At 39.7% G+C, this 21,032-nt stretch overlaps 1 protein-coding gene across 2 annotated transcripts in view; it reads left to right on the forward strand.

Moving 5' to 3' along the window:
- The window catches only part of ca16b (carbonic anhydrase XVI b), a 98,805-nt gene that overhangs the window by 42,037 nt on the left and 35,736 nt on the right, over window positions 1–21,032 (forward strand). For both annotated transcript variants that reach the window (XM_070958747.1, XM_070958748.1), the window contains exons 3-4: window positions 9,827–10,006; window positions 17,210–17,358. In XM_070958747.1, coding sequence (XP_070814848.1) covers window positions 9,827–10,006; window positions 17,210–17,358 — 329 coding nt within the window. The remainder of the gene's footprint in view (window positions 1–9,826; window positions 10,007–17,209; window positions 17,359–21,032) is intronic.

Raw genomic sequence — 21,032 nt, forward strand, 5'->3', positions numbered from 1 at the left:
CTATCTCTTGCCAAACTTGTCAAATACTAATTCTGCCTCTCTTTTACTCCAGATCTCAATTAATTATTTGCAATTAATCATTACTTTCATCAGAGGATAATCTGCTGATTATTTTCTCAATTCAGTAAACATCAGTGAGCAGTGAAAATCACATGAGACATCAACAAATGCCATGACCTACAGTCCAAAACCCCACAATATTTAATTTTTTAGAACATAAAACCAGGAAAAGCAGACAAGTCTCACATTTGAGAACTTGTTTTTATTTTTGCTCAAAAATTGACTTCAACAATTTGATTTTCAAAAGAGTCACTGATTCATTTTCTTTTGATCAGCTGATCAGTTAATCATTGCAGCTCTATTTCCCACACTGACTCATGCAGAGCTTCCCCTGAAGCCTCATGGTTCTAGTTCTTCATTCAACAGACAACACTTTCACAGGATAATGTTAATGTTTTTATGGAACTTGTTTTAGCTGTAACCCCACTCATCTGGTTCCAACATGTAAAAGCTGACCCATGTTGCCGCGTATTGTAACCAATTTTCAGATTTTATACTGAATGAAACATCACTGTGACTCCGTGTTGAAAGGTTGTGATGCAACAGATTTGCAAACAGATTTGAATAGTGACATCATTTGAGTTGATTTTGATTTGCTCTTTGTTATTTTCATACCTGGCTGTGTCACATTGCACCTTTTTAACACCCTTGGACACTCAACCATTGAATACAGCAGCTATGAATCGCTTGCCACATTCTAAAAAAACACTTCTCACATCCCAATGTCACGCACATCAACAGCGTCTGTCAAACATTGTCAATTAATGATCTAGTGCACACAGTCGAACCGTGCTCTTCATGCCGCCCTTTGTCTTTGCACGTGAATCCTGTGGTCATTTATTGATTGCATTTTTTTACAGTTAAATAATTAACTACACCGCGTTAATGCAATGATCTTAGTCATTCGACTAATCAGTGCTTTATTACGTTACATGCTATGTAGCAAAGGCCGCACCAAATTAAAATCTGTCCATATTCAATGAAAACGATACCTTGTAGCGAGCCATCCTTTAGGGAAAGTTAAATGAATTGTATGCATGACATTTGATTAGAATCTATCCTCAAGAAACATGGGTGTCTACTTGTTGGGGCTGAATTTTCTCCTCCCACTCTCAGCTGAGCAAATATTGTCATTTTTATTAACTTTCTCAGGCTTAATTCCCATTGTTGTCCCAGTGTCTCTCAAATAAAGCGAAGGAATACAAAGAGATTATTTTTGGTGCGCTCACTACTTCGTCTTCTTCTTCCTCTTTGTTCACGACAGGACTGACAAGGTCAAATAAATGCACCTTTAATTTGGTGAAGTGTAACTGAAGACTCACTCATGCATCACCCTCTGTGTCCCCCACGGTGACCCCAGATGCCTTTTCTCATTCTTGCAAACTGCGCTGATATATCAAGTCCCCGTTCCTTCAGATCTCCTCTGAGAACTGGATGTTGGACAATGTTGAGAAAAGCCTTTTAAAAGCAGTGAGACAGACTTTGCAATTATTTCCTCGTTTTATAATTCCTGGGTAAAAATTATTCACTGTTCTTCATTGCATATTCCCTGACTTGTCTTTGAAGCCCGCTGACGCCCACTGAGGGCATTATGGTTTTTACCTTCATGGTTCGCTGATAATTGAGGCGTCTTGTGCAGACTGGCCAGTAAAAGAATCTGACAAGAAATTCCTTTGAAAGTACAGTTCCCTATGAATACAAAATCACACACACACACACACACACACACACACACACACACACACACACACACACACACACACACAGATATAAGGCTAATTGTTGCAATTGATGATTCATTTTCATAAACATCTTTTCATAGGCCTGAAAGCTTTCTCTGTTTGTCTCAGATTTCGTTGGGTATGTTGAAACTCCTCAGTGACAATTTTTAGAAATAAAATATATTTCACTTGTTGAACTGTACACTAATGACAGCAAAAAAAAAAGAGACCCTGTCCTTGGTTGAACTGTTATTTAGTTCCACATTTCACTCTGGTGTAGCATTTTTGGTTTGGCAGCATGACCTCATTTAGACTCAGGAACAGTCAGTCACCAAAATTGGCTGCCCCAATTTTGCCAGGATGATTTTCCTCACTTTGTAGTTGCATGCAGTTACACTGTTAGACTGAGCCCCACTTTAGGTATTAGTGAATCCAAGAAATTCTGAAACTGTGGGTTAGTGACTGAAATTTGCAAATCATATCCATCCCTCGTTGCTTGTTAGACTTAATGTAGTAGGGAGACTGTATTTTTTATTGTTCATTGCTCGCAATTGGCACCGTTCAGGGAAGTCTGCTCCCTCCTTCTCACATTGATTCAGCTGTGCACTGAGCAACCCCCCCCCCCTTATCACATCCCAGCCATTAGGTCACAGAGCTGCCAGGAAGCATGTAAAGAGATCTGTAGGACACGGAGACAGTGGAACTACAGTAAGTGATGCTGGAGGAATGGACAAAGTCTATTGGTTTGTTTTGTGTGTACTCTGGTATTGCAGTTTACTGTGGATAGGACTGAATTATGCTTATGTTGTGACCATGTGTAGCATGGCTCACCATGCCTCAGAATTCATTCTGAGTATTGAAGCCACGAATGCTCTCCATATGTACAGTAAAGGCACCATACAATGTGCAAAATCTGTTTTAGATTAGCCTATACTGTGTAATATGTACCTGCAGTCGCTTATATATCGTATTATGTATTTCTTGCTTATCTGAGAAACCAGGATGCAGATATGTGCTGGCATGACTGTGAAAGGCAGTCAGTCAGTCCACCACGTTGGTCCAGACTGAATTATCTCAACTATTGGATGGATTCTTGTGATATTTGGTTCAGACATTCACGGTACACAAAGGATTACTGAAGTAAATTTGTAGCATGGTAAACAGCATACCTGCTTAACATCAGCGTGTCATCATCGACACTGTAGCCATGTTAATATGCTGACATTAGCGTTTAGCACAAAGCAGCAATGTACTGAAGTCCAGCTAGCATGCCTGCAGGTTCTTGTCAGTTTAGTAAAATTTAATGAATTGTTTCCTGTGATGTCCATTCAAATAAATACCTCTGACCATTGGTTATGACAACATAGGCACCAAAGTCGTTGCTGAAATCTTGAAACATGGTGACCGGGCAACAGGGCAACAAACGTGAGAGATCTGACAACGTGGATTATAAAAGCCAGGCGTTTTACTAGATTAGCTACCATATAATTTCAAGCTAAAGCTAAAATTGAGCACACCAGTAATGTTGCTAATAATCTTTTATTGCACAGGGAGGTCAAGAATGTGAACTACATAGGAAATGTCGGAGTTAAACCAGGAAATGGAGTTGCAAGCTGTTTCTTAGATGTTTACAACAGACAGTTTGGGTCTTAATTTTACAGATCTCCTTTGTTTTCTCGTCCAAATAAATTTGATTTACCTTTTTTTTTTAATTATCATTTTGACCCTGTGCTGCAATCTGACCACTTCTATTTATTACCACATTGGACCTATATTCAGCGGTGTTGCCATGCTCAGAGATGTTTTCCTTTAGCCTGCGATTGAAATAATGTCAGAGACCATCCTAAGTGTGACTGGATGATATAAGACAAAAGGTCATTTGCCAATCATCAGTTGACTGATAGGTGACTATTCTGGCCTCTCCCTGCATTGTACAAGCCCCAAGCACATCAGTTGTCTAACCTGGGCATTTGATACTCCCCAGTGCTGCAGTGCCTGCGTCTGCACCATCTGGAGTGTTATCAGCATATTGAAACCGACACGGGAATGTTGTTCAAAATGTTATCCGATGCTCCTGTATTCACTGAAGGGATTGTGCAGCATACACAAGGCCTGGTCTCGCTTACCACTGCTGCATCTAGACAACTGCCGTGACCCTTCTCAGTGCCTCTGACACTGTGCCTTCTTTCTGCTGGCCGTGTTTTTCAGTCAGTGCTACTCATACATATGGACTGATCAGCGTTGATTTTTTTGCAAGTGCTAGTGTGCCAATTCTGGGAGGTCTGCCAGGAGGCATGCAGCATGGATGCTTTCTCTCCGAGGGACAAAACGGAAATGACAAGGCAATCGCCATTCTGTCAGCATTGCCATGGTAGCACAGGCACGGCTGTTTATCCCAAGGTTAATGGGATGACGCCTGGAACTGAAAGTGCCAGATTGAGAGAAACATGTGCCTGTTTTACTTAAAACAAGTAGATGGCAGAGAGTGGTGTCACATCACACAGACGTGCACCCGGAACAGGTTCGATTAACCAACAATACGCACGTTATAAGTATCACTCTTCTTACTTCTACCATAGATCATAAATAACTAAATGGAGGCATTATTGATTTCCTCAAAATCGTGACATCGATGGCAAGATTTGTAACTAAATCTATGCTGTCATTGATCAAAACACCTTGAAGGGTATAAGTACAATCCATATGTTTTGTACTGATATGTTTGATTCACATGGCTGCCTGCTTGTTGTGCTGCTGTCACATTTGCTGATTTAGTATGTAATGTAAACAGTTATTGTACACACACTGCAAATGATGCATTGTGTGAATCCTTCAAGGACACCACAGCACACAAATGAGCCACACTGGATTCATCTCTTGCATTAGGAAGTGTCACTTCCTACTATAAACAGCTGTTTGGTTGATGGTGTTTATTATAGGCACTACTGTCCATCAGAGTCCCATCGTTTTGCCACGCATGTCGCGTGTACAAATATACTTGTGATTCAGGTCATGACGCAAGTTAAATTGATTTCAAAGTAGCTGTATCTTATACAGGGATTAGAAAAAATAAGACAAACAAATAACAGAAGGAACATGATGCGCTAAAGACACAAAAATAATCACACCTTACTTTCACAGCTTCAGTAGATTTAGAACAATACAAACTTCACAGAGGTAGGATTTGCTGCAGAGCTATTGTATTGTTTTGTGTTGTAGGTTTAAATTGTCAAAGACAATGCGAGAGATGATGCAAGAGGGATCATTGGATCGGCTTATTAACTCAGGATAATGACTAACATTCAGGTCATATTTTTTATTTATGATTGAGAATATGTTAACACTCTTAGCAGTATGCTATCATACTATATCATACAGCTGCTGTGTGCAGTTACTGCCTGCTACCTCTGGGCTTTCAATAGTGAGCAGCCGGGCATCAATTGCATTGCTTAAACTATCATATTTGTGGAATTGGAGAAAATTTCTCTTCATTTTTTCTCTTTTTATTTTTTTTCCATCCTACTGCTGGTCTTGAAATTCAAACAAACCCATTGTAATCAAGACTACAGCTAGCGACAGTACCAGCCTGATAGACTTACTTTCAGTCTTTTTGAATTGATGAACAAATCAGAGATGTGTGCAGTGATTCAGAGACGTTGAACCAGGCCAGATAACTGCTGTGGAGGAGATGAGTTTCCGCTGCAACAATGCTAAAGGATAAATTCTGTGAGATATTGTTATATTCCTGCAAGGTGAGCTGAACCATCAGGGTAACTCACCCATCTTTGTCCATCAGAAGTATATAAAACAGTCAGTATACTGCATGAATTACCTGATAGCACCTATAAAGATTTTCATGAGAATAAATGTGTCGTGCAGCCCAGTGTGTGTGAGCTGTTCTATCTGAGCCATATGCTGGATGTAGCTGCAAATGTGGCGTGTAATGTTTTAGATAAATCAATCGACAACATTTTAAAACATGCACTTATTTTTAATTTGTTCACCTCCGCCTGATAGACTGGCACGGCTGCAGTGGGAACGGCTTAACCACTAGGATTATAGTCATTCTGATGGATGGCGATGAGACAGATTAATCGACTGCTGTGCAACCATCACTTATCTGATTTTAGCACTGCTCCTCCCTTTCTCTTCTTGAAAGGCAGAATTATCTCTCCAGTAGTAAATGGGATGTAATGTGTGTTTTTAAAGGAAAATTAGCAAAAGATTACACTTTCCTCTAGTTACACTTTCAATAACAGACCTGTGAAACATTTAAGTGGCTTCAGTACACTTTGCTTATTGCATCATGTTATTCTGATGTGATAAACGATGTGTTTTTATTCATTAGAAGTGGGGATCTCTAACCACCTTTCTGTTCCGATTCAGAGGTCTATGATGCGATCATAAAAGTATTACTGTCGCGTCTTTGCATCAAAATCTTTTACTTCTGCACGTACTTTATTTTTTGTCACAGTGCGACTCCTTGTTTGTAATGACCCAAAGTTACCATAAATGGAATGTGCTCTCATTATCTTAGCTCATGCTCAGCCATCCTCACCAACACTCAAGACGTCTAGCTTAGAACGTAAACATGATGCGCATGTTAACAGTTTGTTCAGCCATGAAAAACATCCAGCCTGGTCTTGCAGTGTTGCTACAGGTGATCATAATGTGGAGAATTGGGTGTTAAATTACCAATTATTCACTTCTCTGCATTGAGACAAATTTTTCAAGAGAGAATCACGATTTTTTTTTAAGAATTGATATTTTTTTTCTTTCACCACCCCTGTTGTCTCACAATACTTATCTTAGCTCTGTTTGCATATGCCAGTCAACAATAAATTGAGGGTTGTTTCTCTTCGAGCTGTCTTTCATGTTCTGAGTCAAAATCTAATCTGTCTCCACACGGTTGACCTATGGACTTTGTTGCTGATGTCAGTCACGTTTTGTGAGGCCCTACAGTGTATATCTCAGAAACATCTGAAAAAGGATTTTTGTTAGTTTGCCACAATTCACTCAAGAGGAGAAAGAAGAAAAGCAAGAAAATACAGGGTGAAAATTGCTCACTGGAGAACCAGAATAGTTGTCAGTGTTTTTCATTGTTGGTAGCCCACGTAGCGCACTTTGTCGGTCAGGGGAATGGTGAATGTTCAAAGCAACTGGAGGCATTGTACTTCAGACAGCTCTGCCAAAGAGAATATATATTTTCTTCAAACACAAATGGGATGGGAGTAAGTCCTAACCAATTGTACAACTGCCTCAAGTGTGCACTACTTTATCAACAATATTTCCCCAAACTGTATAAATATACAGCTAACTCTACACAGTTTCAGTCTGAGCTCCAGTGTTTGTCCTGGAAACACTGGGAGACACAGTCTGAAAATGAATAAAACTGTGTGGGTGGACCAGTGAATTAATAAAGCTTATGTCACAACCGCCATCAGGTTTGTTAATACATACCGACCAATAAGGATAGATTTTTGAGGCTGAAACTGATATTGATGTTTGAGGGTTTAAAAGTGATAACGATATGTTGGCCATTGGTCAATTTTCATCAATAAACAACAATGATAACTAATATTTATATGTATCCCATATCCTTTTTTTTTTTCTTTTTCAGCTTTGGCCAAGATATACATACAGATTTTACTGTTAACGAATGTACTTGTCAGTGCTCTCTGGTGGACAAACTATGCAATGGCGACAGTGTTCCTGTAGCATTTTTGTCTTTTGTACTTCACCAGCCATATATACCAATTCTGATACATATGCAATAAGATAATATCTATATCATCACATATCAATCACTGTACATATCCATTTACCCATTTATGAATCTAGCCCTATGGCTCCAGAGCAACAAAAACAAAACAGGTCAATTTTGTCTTGACTTTAAAGGATCAGTGTGTAGGATTTTGTGCCATCTAGTGCTGACATTGCAGTGTGCAACTGATTGAATACCCCATGTCTCAACCGTCCCCACAGTGGCCACTGAACTTGCAGAAAATACGAAAGGCCCCCTTTAGAGCCAGTGTTTAGTTTGTCCTCTCAGGGCTACTGTAGAAACATGGTAGACTCGGGGGAAGCGCACCCGCTCCCTCTTCAGATATAAAAAGCTCATTCTTAGATAATAAAAGCAATGATTTTTATTTTCAGGTGATTATACACTAATGAAAACACACTTCTGAATATTCTGCCAATAGATATCTTAAATCTTGCACATTGGACCTTAAATGGCAAAGAACTGTTGTTAAAACAGACAGGATTAAGAGAGGAGCATGGTGTGAGTTTTGTTCGGGTTTGTTACATCATTTCTTGAGGCTAATATTGCCTCTGTAGCTCAGTAGATGTCAGACTTTTTTTCTTCATCTCTCTCATATTCACTGGGTTGTCGATTCTCAGCGAGATTGGCCTTGGTAGCGACATAACATGGAGTCATTCGCTCCAGTTTATGAGATATTGCTTCGCAGAGCTTTAACCTTTTTAATTACAATATTGTTTAATTGAGCTAATTGATTTTAATTGAGCCTCAGACTGTTTTCACATCGGTGGCAGTGTTATGCTAGATTGTCAGCAAGCACAAATCAAATAGAATTGACCATAATAGATAAATAAATATTTTTCGACTTAAGCGTACCAGAAAATTTTATACACAGACCACTTTTCATTTGAGCATGGTAAATAATCACTCCATTTATTTAAAGCCCTTCTTTGTATTAATGATTGGCAAGCAGCTTTCTCTTGCCTTAAAGTAATAGTAGTGTATTCACAATGGGCTCTGTTCCAGGGTATGAAATATTGGAGCTGCACTGGTACAGACATATCAGTAAGTCTAAAGCCTTGACTGACAAATTTAATCCTGCTTGCTAATGCAGTCATTAATTAGAAATGCAGCTCAAATCCATTCCAGCATTTCCGTGCAATCCAGAGCTCACTAGTCCGTAATCTTGCAGGTGGTGTTTGGAAGACGATTGATTTTATTTAAGTCACTGGACAAACCTGAGCCATTGTCAATGGCTTAACAGTGTGTAGTGCACTCTTTTTCTAACCTAGTGACATCGTATTCATTGGAGCTGAAGGAAATGCTTCCTGTTTATGTGCCTGCACACCCCGTGGTGTATGTTTATGGTCGTTCTCTGGTTGATGTGCTAAAACGTTGGATATTTCAAATCAATCCTCAAACGTGCTGTCTTTTCGAGGGACTACAGCCACGGTGTCATTTGCTGCAAGGTGTTTATTCATAGCAAGACATAAAGCCACCCTTGATCCAGGGTGTTTTAGTAAAGAGGAGTTCTCATATCATTTTCATGAGCCAGTAGCAAAGTTGCCCTATATCTGTAGGGAATGGGATCATGAATATTGTGTTAACCCAGAAAAGTTGGAATCCATGCATGCTTCCTTGTTCCCCTGATCCCTCAGCTTTTGTTGTTGCATTGGCCCATTGTACCCGAGAGGAGATCAAGGAGACCCCTGTCGGTAGTGGATTATTCTTTTGTAGAAGCGCCACTGTAGGGGATAGAGGATTAAAAGAGCAGACAGTGGATGGGGATTCTACAGGAAGTTCGTTTGCAGCACACACTGCACATGAATTGTTAAAATGGAGTATTTCCTATTGAATAGCCCATTTGGTGTAATCTTTCTTTGTTTTTTAAACCTATCCGAGGCATACAACCGCATTAACTCTGCACCCATTCGAGGCTCAGTTTCACTAAGTGTAGCACTGAAGCAATATGCCTCATTTGGATATTTATATCGTATATGGACAATTAACGCTGGAATTGCCTGTAGCCAGATGATGAATTTTCATTGTTTTTACATGTTTTCCCAGCTGTTTGGAGGGTTTTGGAGGGCACTGCAGCTGAATGAATATGAAAGAATCACTGTCCTCTTTCTCTCAATTTCTGTTAAGGGCAAATTGAAACCTGGCTAATATGTTCACAGCGTTTCTCATTTTGTGTGTATTGTCACCACAATTTTTAGACAAAGGAGATTTCTGGGGACCCGTCTGCATTTTTCAAACGCGCTTGTTTCCTCTGTTTCTGCAGGAAGCCATGGACCTCGAGGCTGGGCTGCCTCATACCCAGAATGTGATGCGAACAACCAATCACCTGTGGACATTGCAGATGAACAAGCTTTGGTTTCGGAGGAGTTCCAAGAGCTGGTGCTTGAGAAGTTCAACACTGAGTCCTCCAACCAGACCACAATGAAAAACACAGGAAAGACAGGTCTGTAGCACAAAATCAGTGGTGGGATAGTTTAGCCCCTAAATCACATTAAACACACTAACATGGTGATACCAAAATACAATATTCACATTTCTCTGTACTGTAATGTTTTTTCACTATGGCAAATTTCTGATGATCCCAGGTGTGTAGAGCTGGGCAGAGATATGGACATATAATTTAACCTGAGCTGGCTGTCCATTTTATGCAGTTTATTTCTGATTTTATTACAACAGTGCAGGCAGTGTTGGAAATTATTCAGCAAGAAAGCCTGATAGCTGTATTTGACTTAAAGGGTTTTTGCATCAATGTTATGATGTACCTTAATTTTCAAAGTATTTAATTCTCTTTCAATGTGGCCATTTTATCGATAAACCGATTGAATATATCTGATTTGAATTTCAATAAAGTTTGCCATTCCACAATAGATACTGACAACATAATCTAGAGATATTCAACGATAAAAGATGTCATCCATTATCACCCACTCCCAGTGTAATACACTGAATTTATAAAGAGAATTAATTGTGAATCTTTAAATCAGCCTCCTCTTGTATTATGTAGGACTTCCCACATAGAAATTTTAAACGCACCCACTTTAAGCATTTCCAACAGCAGATTTCAAACTCAGGCTCTAATGATTGAGTGAGGCAGATTACAATCACACATGACCATATCGGCCTGGTACGATTCTTGTTAGTCTATCCCTTGTGTTAGTAATTCCTCTATTATCGCCGTCATTGTACTGCCCCATGCTCTTTTCTGTCTCTCACCATCCTCTTTGTATCAGCCTGCATGCCTTTTTACAGCAACATTATGACGCTCACTTGATTAACTGCTACTTCAAACCATTGCCACTTTTTTTTTTTTTCAATCAGCTAATCCGCGGACCATTGGCGTGAAAACCCTGACCTTAATTGATCTCTGCTTTTGGCACTGTTTCTCTCAGAGAGCAGTTTCATCTTCTGCGTTTGATCATAATGAGAGTTGTTAGCCTCCATGACAACCAAGGCCACTGGGACAGCCGAGCGATGCTGCGGGATGCTTATTTACAAAGATGGAAATAACACGGCTCTCTGTAATTTTGGGCACAAACAGTACAGAGGGAATGGCTAAGCACTGAAAACCAGGAAAATGGAACAATATTACTGCAAAATATTATTATGCAAACACTATTTAGAGGAGGTCAACTTAGTATGGGGGGTATAGTTTCCCATTACTGCTACCGTTTTGGAATCACCATGACATGGCAGATTTAACTGCTCATTAGGGTTGACTGGACGAATAAATCGTCTATCAGAGATTGGCCGAGTCCATCTCTGGTTGTGTTTTTTTGGGGGGGCAATTAATAGTGTGTCTCCGCGAGCCCAGTAGCACAGAGAGGCCAGCAATCGCAAAGAGAGGCAGTTGGGAAAAACAGTGTGTAGAGCCAGAATATTTTTACATCCAAGTCTGTGAATTAAGGGTTTATTTCAACCAAACAGAGCTGGTGATTGTTGGACTGAGAAAGACTGTTTCGGTGAGTTTTATTTTGTTTCTGTCGAGTTTGAATGAAGTGTGTTTTATGATTAATTAATCAGAAAGTGAAGCTTGTCTCGGAGCGGAGCGTTGAAAGAGAGAAACTTCAATTCAGATGTATTTTTCTGTTTAGTAACAAAAATAGGTGTAACTGTATTTCCTTTTTCCTTGATATTTAGTTTGTTTACTCATTAGAAAAATTGACTAATTTACTGATTGAATAGTACATTCAATATTATATAACCAAGAAGAAATGTACTTCAGAATAAACTGTTTCTGAATCTTTAACAACATTTAAAGATGATAAATATGTGGCAGTTCAGTGATGATGATTGGATGCATCGACTGTGTTACAGCTCGTCAGCTCCGTGGAGCATTAGCTGGTTAGCGGATGCTCATTGCCACCGAAGCATAGAAACCAAAGTTAAAATAAAATCAAAAGTGGTGGGTAAACTTCCCTCCACCTAAATCTTCAAGGCTGCATTTGACCAGTTTCATCACTTGTGTGAAATGTTGATGAATGTGTTCATGGCCTGCATTTTTTTAACGTGATGTCAGTTATTGATCCTCACAGAAACTCGTCCTTCACATTCTTGGAAAATAGTTGTGAAGTTTGAATATGATTTGTTGTTCTTCAAGTAATGAATTGTTGGCCTTCGGATCGATCTTTTCTTTTTTTCTTTTTTTTTTTACATCCTTGTGGTAAGTGCTTCTCCTTGTTCATTAAATGGTCGCCAACAGTGTCTGTGTGCCATTTGGTGCTAATTTGGTATTATCCGTTGGGCTTTTCAAACTTTTTTGTTGAAACAATGTGATGAGAGCATTGAGAGGGAACCTAAACAGTTAAGTTGTGGCTGGAAAGCTAAGTAATGAGCTAAAACTCAGCTGCAGATTCAGGTGATAATTCTCACCAACTTCGAGCGACCTCTTTCACATCGCTACATCTGAAATATCCATTATAGTTGCTGTAGTGTGTAATGTACTTTACATTACTATTGAAGACAAGATTTTGACACAATGGATGCCAATTTTAAGCATTTTCGTCAGTAATTGTTGGGATTATTAAACAATGTGCATTGCGGTCTCCCATGGTGTCTATTTTGATGCTGCCACTAGGGGATGCTAATGTCCAACTGTTCAAATCCGGCACAGAGGGGCTTCAACAGCCTTCATACTGTTTAAAAGTCAGTGTTGTAATTAAGAACCGAGTGAATAGATCTTAAAAGTTCATTGAGATTGATTTCAGAACGTTCCCTTGTGCCTTGATCCACTTTGAGATCGGGCTCATTGGCCGCCATTCAAGCGGTCTTCAACAAAACATTTCTCAGTAAAATTTCAAACAACTCTCAACCAAATTCATGAGGAATCGGAAGACCCCAGGGACATTTGCATTGATCAAGGATTTACTTTCACACGCACTCCCCTTCTTTCACTGGCTGTGATTCAAGGTCTTTTTGGCTTAGCTTCTAATTCCTGCTCTACTGTTGGAGGGTTCAAACACACCCAGAGCCGCATTTCTAATGAAACTCCCAGGGCCAACCAGCATCCCCTTTCCTTGACTTTCCTTGTGCTGTAGTCAGGATTACACCACTTCAACCACTAACAGATTTTATAACCATTCCTGTAAATGTATGTTTGCAAATGAGCTGCACAAATGTGATCCTGTGATAGGTACTTCATTCTTATTCATATTGATTTTCACTTTGACCTGATGCTTTCAGTCTTGGAAATCTTCTGCATCCCTATCCTTCATACTGTGGGCCATCAGCTTAAGCAGCACTGGCATGTTAATACTGCTGGCAGATTCTTTCTTGCCTCACGACAGGCGCTCAGCTCATCCCTCATCACACAAGGTTCTCCTCTCCTCAGATCTCCTTGTCTCTTCCCTCATTCTCTTTGGATCTCACACTCGTTTTTTGTACCTGCTGGTAATCATCGCATGGTGATACATTTCACTCACCTTGGTTTCGTCTGCTCTCTGCACAGCTTGTTCAGCGTGTCATCTGTGTTTGCTGACAATCTGTGTTTGCTTGTCCAAATGCTCATCCTCTTGGTTTGCTGATTAAAAGTGGGCTGTCCTTATCCAGAGAGAGTAACTCAATCCCCCTGTAACGGGAGGGATCAGCCGACAGAGCACTGGCTGTAATCTGGCTAATGATGTCAAATATAGACGTGGTAAAGGGTCATACATTAACATGTAGCCTCAGCCAGGACAGAAGAAGGATGATCATCTGCCTTGTTATGATGGTGTTTCAAGATGCCATTGAAAACTGGAGAGCTCACCCTTACATGACACCTCTGAATAAATTTCCCAATGTTGGTTTCCATGAAAGCAGACAGGCTGAGCCTTTAAGGTGAAGCCAAATTGCTGCTGTCATGTAAAAACCTCTGTGTCTGTGTTTTGACTTCAGGAGGAGGATTACATGGTCCACTATAAATTGTGGAACATTTTATGACCCTTAAAAAAGCCTCTCAGTGCAGGATTTCAAAAGATATTTTTCTCCAGTGAAATTAGACATTTTAGAGATATTGGACCATTTCTGGCAAATGGCAACGGCATGCAAAGCTCTGGTGTCGTCCCTGCTGTGATAATGTTTAATATGGTCAACTCTTAAAGCAAAAGGCCATCATCTCTGATGGCATTGAGGTTAATCTGTGGCTGTTTAGTTAAATTTTGCAGAAGTATTTCCCACACTCTCATATGTTTTCATACTGCTTCGCTTCTTGAATCTCAGGCCTCCTCAGCAAGAGAGTATTGGATAAAAAGATATGAATTTAATACCCCTAGGAATCTAACTACATCCAACTGAATAACTTAATAGAAATAGCAAGCTCAGAAGGAAAATGACCATTCCACGGAGCAAGAGAAATCATTTTGTGATTCACAATATTTTTAGGTTTCACAGTTTTACTTTAGATTTGAGACCAAATGTGTGACTATCAATATTCAGGAGAAATGCTAACAGAAATATAAATCACCACAGCAAATTTACAGTGATAGATATCTCAGGCTATCTAAGCAAGTGATTGTCAGAAAACACATCTAACAGTGAAGGTGCAATATGTACGATTTTATTTTAAAGCATTCAAAAATTAACTAAGCTTCAGCAGAATGTGAAGAAGTAACAGCTTTGACGGGGTGTCAAAGACATCTATGTGTGATGTTGCAGAGATATCTACTGGAGTTAGCATGCTAACCAGCTAGTCAGGGCTAATTCTGTCTCCTAATACCACTTTGTACCTCAAGAAAATATGTCTGCCTATGGTTTACTCTCTGAACACATATGCAACAGCTGTGTGCATGTGCCAGCGGAAAACACTGAAAGCTTAATGTAATTGATAGACACGTTCAACAGCATGCTGAAATCAGAGCAGCGCTGACAAACAACGGCCACAATCTCCAGAAGAATCCTTTCGAAATCTCACAGCAAGTCAGTGTGAGCTTTTTTGAGAGCTTTGCTTTATAACTTTGAGTGATCATTGACATTATTACTCTGCAAAACGTTGCTTGGCTTGCACCAACGCTAAAAGAATATGGAATCCGCCTCAGCTTAATAGAATGACTTTGAAAACGGCAAATTACATGCTTTTGGCGAATTTTGTTTCATTACACAATGAAGAATTGTCAAATGTCACTTCCAAGGGGCTGTTCTCAGCAGACGGATCACAAGAAATGAACTTTCATATTCCTCGCAGCTATACCGCACTTCAAGATGCATGCAAAGTATATATTATGTTCATTCTAAAGTTGATGATCATAAATGGCATTCTTTTGCCTTAATAATTATTAATACCCTCAAATAATACACTAAAGCATTCAGGTTGGGAACCAATAGGTGAGTTATATTTTATATTTTATAGTTTAGGTATATTTGTCCTTGTTCTTTAAAATATGAGAATTCATGGGATAGCGTCCTTCTGTCCTCAGGGGAAAAACAAGAATCCCTAGTACTGAATGGTGCCCAATCTCCGTCTCGCTTCTCTCCCACTTCACACCACTCATGAACTCGCCATATTTTTGTTGTCCCTGGAGTCAGAGTCGTGATCGGTGCTGCTGTGAATCACCTCTGTATTACCTGTTGTCAAATTGGCCTCCGCTGGTCTCGGAGGCTGCATTCAGTCCCAGTCTGGCTGCATTCTCTGGGAGGCTGCTAAGCCCAGTTCCGTTGCCTGCTCACCAGGCTCCGGCTCTGGAGCCCATTCTGGCGCCGCTTCCTGCCAGCATTTGGTGTAAACAACACCAACAATCCCCCAATGCTCTGAACTACGAAAATCAGCTACAGTTAGCAACGGTTAGCGGATACTCCGGTGATATGCCGCACATTATAAGTGGAGTATAAATTCGACATGTTGAACATTTTAAATCTGTGAAATTGCACGAAACAATGTTATATTTACATCGCAGGCTATTTTGGAAACCTAAAGGGCCTAAAACTAGGTTAAAATATTGACATTCACGGTTACATTGGTACATTCCCACGTAAACTCATATTCTTGTGCATATTCATGGAACACTAATTTCCATAAATAATTGTGGGTCTGCCTGAAAAAATGATGCAAAAAAAAAAAAAAAACTTTTAAAACTAAATTTCAAGATCTTTTGGACCAAAATATCACTGACCAACCAAACCAGAAGTAATGCAAAAACTGGTGGGCGAGAGAAAGTTCTGAAACTGCCTGGTCCTCTGCAGCAGCACCAATGACATTGCTGCCGTGCAATAAGCAAGCAGGTGGAAGAAGATCACACAGCATGTGGATGTCTTTCTCCAAAACAGAGTGGCAAGCTCAAGAGCAAGTGGCGTCGTCAGAAGGATGGAGGAAGGCAAGGTCAAGGCCAGTGGGTGTTCTGTTTGAAGAGGACATCAGTGGCATCATTGTGAATGTGCCCACCTCTGACTTTGTAGCTAGGGATGAAATGATCCCCCACGTAGAGGGTCTCAAGGAAACAAACTATGTTGGGCTGTGGGTTGCCAGGTAGCAGAATGTTCCTCTTGCTGCTCTCATGTCCCTTTGAGTCTAGTTTATGTGAGATTTTACAGCCTGTTTGCCCTTTAAACAGCCTCTAATGAGCAGATAAAAGCACATTGACCAGCCATAATGAAAATATCTGTGTGGTGATTTCAAAATAAACCCTGGTATGTGTTCAGTGCAGCTTATTTAACGTCCATTTTCCATTGATGGGGGTTGGTGTAGAAAAGGAAAAGTTTGCACAGTTCACATATGTATCAGAGCTTAAAACAAATCAGAGCTCATGCTTTGATTGCCCCATTGTTGTTCCTCACGAGTCTATCCAAGGTTTTACGTTCAGTGTCACAGGCAGAGACAATGACTGATAAATAAATGAATCAGTTTGTGATGCGTCATGTGATGTGTCATTTTATAATGGAAATCAGTCAGATTATGTTTGATATGTTGACAAAACAAAGTGCATCATCTCAGGATCAGAAGCTTGAATAATAAACACCACCGAATTTGAATGTGTTACTTTGAAATCACAAGATTATTTGAGCTGTCATTACAAAAGCACAGATGAAAATTTAGATAATGAGAATTAATTGTGATCTTGAGATAATAGATGAGCTTTTGTAGAACCAGTCCTTTGACTAATAATCTCCTTTTAGCTGCCTCTATATGGGTATACTTAATTTTCATTCTTTGTCTGTTTCCTTTACCCCTCCTTTTCCCCAGTTGCTGTTCTCCTGAAGGATGACTACTTTGTAAGAGGTGCTGGATTGCCTGGGCGTTTTAAGGCTGAGAAGATGGAGTTTCACTGGGGCCAGAGTAATGGATCAGCAGGCTCAGAACACAGCATAAATGGCAGAAGGTTCCCTGTGGAGGTAAAGCATCCTGTCCCATCAGTACACTTTGATAAATGAGCAACAAGGGGCCTTGAGGGTCAGCATTGAATGTTGGAACCTGGCAAGTTACTGTTGTGTTTAGATATATGAGGTTTTTATAGAGACCAAAAACCTGTTCGGAAACTGTTTGGGAATGCTGTGAACAGCGAAGTAAAAGATAACACGCGCTTTTGCTTGTAGATCAGACTTGATTCTCTGTGGCATGGATTCAATTGTTATTGAAACATTGTGCGGGGATCACAACCTCAATAGCAGCACAGAGCTGGTGTAGAGGTGGCGCATCGATGCTTCAGAAATCCAGTTCATCCCATCTCCGAGACGGGCTGCGGGTCGTTCAGACCTTTGGAGAAAGCTAATTTCACTGTGGTCAGACACTATTTTAAGGGGTGCTCTGGCTTTCAAAGGAACTTAAAAGTCAAATTCAACAAAAATCGCAGCTTCCCCAATAAGAATAAACTCCTCAAAAAGAGAGAACGGTTACTGTGTTCAAACGTGCCATTGCTTGTGCTTAGATGAGAGGACTTTAAACTTTGACAGATGTGGGCATTTACCAAGCAGGGAGGTTCTAACGAAGAGATGTGGCTTTATGGGAAGTGTATGATCCAGCATTTTTTAAGCTTAACCCACGATGCTGTAGGATGCTGCCTTAATTCTGACTCAAAAAACAATAAAATGCTTTAAATTCCTTTCCGTTCCATGATGGAAATATCGTTGAAAACATTACACACTACAAAATCCTTTTCAACTTTAAGGGTCACGTACAATATAAAATACAACATGCAATATATATATAGAACCTTTACTTCAGTGTCAAGGATGTAACATCAGTTGAAAGCAGAGTGAAAAGGCTTTAGAGAAAAATAAAGTTTTGTTGTACTGTTCAAATGAAATGAGAATTGAAGTAAAAGTTCATACTTTTCTGGCTCTTAAAACGATTTTTACCCAAGGTCAAAACAGATTTCTTCGCATTAATGCCAAAAGACAAAGAGCAGACAAAGGGAACAAAGGGAGAACAGACTGCAAGTAATAAAGGAAAGCAGAAAAAACTCTTGTACCGCAGATATAAAGGGTATTAAGTCCAAAACCTTTTGGTATTATTTATTCTTGCTCCTGGATTAAAGCAGAAATCCCACTCTTTTTATATGGCGTGGAGAATGAGTTATTAGTGCCTTTCAATTTTTTATCATTTACAACGCCATTCTCATTCATTATCTAGAATGAATGTGCAAATGTGTCATACTCTTACATTTTGTGGGGTTATGTAAAAATGTTTTTTTTACCTCTCTCTATTGTCAAATGGTTAATAATTAGTGTAAATACAACTGTGTAAAAACAGGAAATTGCTGTTAGTGTGCCGCCTCTCTGTCCTATCTCCAAACATGCAGCTCGAGTCCTCCTGTGTTTGTTTCTTGGCCCTGTTCTTTGGAGCCCTCTCTGCAGGCATGGCTTTTGATGCTGTAAGGCTGAGTAATTAGATTTATTTTCGCCACATCATTTTCTGTTCAGCGTAGTGTTAAAGGGCACTGGATTATATACAGCCATTATAAAGCTGTTGTACATATGGCTGCTTTGATGGTGTGCTTCTAAATAAGACGATTGAATTCACTTTAATGACCAATTTGAGCAGCTGTTTGAAAAGAAGCTGAGCGAGAACAAGGAAATTATGCCCTCCAGATACATCAGTTATAGATGTGAAATATAGATTTGTAGTTTAGCATGTCTTTGTGTGTAGACCAAGACTTTTCATTGACCTGTCTGTCAAAGAATTAAAGGTGTAAAAGATGCCAAAGCTAATGTGCTTGAAATTTAAAAGGAGACTCTTTTTAGGAACATAATGAGGCATACCTGCTCGGGGGTATGTGGAAAGATTATGAAGTGGATTAAACAGGAATTACAAATTGTTTTGATGCTGATTTGTTGTATATTTATTGATACAGCTTCACAAGAAACACATGCAGTCTAAACGCCATGTGCTGCAATTGAGAGAGCATAAAAACTAGTCGGCAAGCGAGTTGAAAAGCTGACATAGATACTGCCTAAAAGTCATGGAGAAATAATACAGAGCAAATGCAAACATTGACCAAACCTGCTGAAATATAGGCGAAAGAGTCCAAACCTAAACATTGACAGTTACAGGATTATTGTGTCCTGTACAGTATGAAAAAATACGATAACCCTATCCATATTTATGAATGAAGGGGTTTAAATAGCCTTCAGTATGGAATCGATTTAAAGGAACACATTTGGGAAGATTAAAAGGTAAAAAAAACATGACTGGTGGTCTCAGTGAAGGGCTGCATCAGACATTCAGATTCAGTGCTTATGCCCTGAATTCATAGCAGCAGTCGTGAATGAGGCTCTTCCATTTGGATGCAAAAAAAGTCTTGTATATTTTGTGGTGGTGACCCTCTTCTTGTGCCATTAACGTGCTGTTAACGTGCATGTCAAGAACATGCAGCCCCTTTAGAGCTGATTTGACATACGATGGGATTGAGTTTTCAGAAGTGGAAAGAGGTGCAAAGAAATGGCCAAATTAGAGAGAATACAGCCAGTAAAAGACAGCCAGAGGTGACAAGCTGATAGTCAAATTCTCATGGCTGCTCATGATTACAGGAAGGAAAAAAAAAGATTATTCCATCCATCCATCTGCAAAAGATGTTTCCTCCTCTTATGTACTGCATGGTGCACCATATATGCAGAAACAACACAGAGTGGGAGGTCTTTTTTTTTTTTTTTTTTTTTAATCTCTTTATCAATAAGTCAGCCTGCATGTATCAAACCTGATGTATTATTTCACACAACCGAGAGCCAGGCGATGAATGAGTGAAATCACATGATGAATAGTTGAAGGGAAATATGCAGGATCTAGCCTTTGGCCATTTAACCACGTCATCCTGTGAGATGTGGCATTTTCATATTTCATATTTATGCCGTGGCAGAATTTGATGTATCTGAGATTATATTACATCTGACACTGTGTGTGCAGCACGATTCTGCCTTTACTAAATGTTTGTGCTTGATAAACCCAGTGATCTTTCGTAGCGGAGGTTAGCTTTTGTTTTGTTGCATGTATGTTTTGTTCTTCGAGAGCTGAAGCAGCATGACCTTGGAGGTTGAGCTTCAGGGCTTATTTGTCTCTGCTAAACAGAGACTGTTTTCCAATCTGCTGTCTAATTATCTCTCCACTCAAAATGAGTCACATTCCGCCCTGAGTCTGTGGTAACACACCGCATAAAGCATTTACTCTTACAGTGGGGAAAAAAAAAAACCTCCAAAGTGTTTATTCCACCTGCCCAGAAGCTTGAAAACACAGACAAATATAGTTCACACATAGGTACAGGGGGTGGAAAGACAAATGCAATGAGCTGTATTATGGAGCTGCTCTGCCTTTGTAACATGATCATGTAAAAAAAAAAAAGAAAAAGACAGAACCTATGGGCTGCTCAGCCCGTGGCTCCTGAGCTTGACATTAATCTAACCACGGCCTTTTTCGTGGGAGTGAAGTGGGGAAATCGATAGATGGACCACCTGTTCGCTCAAACAGCACAATGAAAAATGAAACAGTGGATTTTTTTTTTCTGCCTCAGGGTACCATAGGGAGATCTTTTCTAATAATATATTAGGGTGTCACCAAGGTTAGATTAATTATACAT

This window comes from Chaetodon trifascialis, chromosome 3 (genome assembly GCF_039877785.1).
Source record: "Chaetodon trifascialis isolate fChaTrf1 chromosome 3, fChaTrf1.hap1, whole genome shotgun sequence".
NCBI lineage: Eukaryota > Metazoa > Chordata > Actinopteri > Chaetodontiformes > Chaetodontidae > Chaetodon > Chaetodon trifascialis.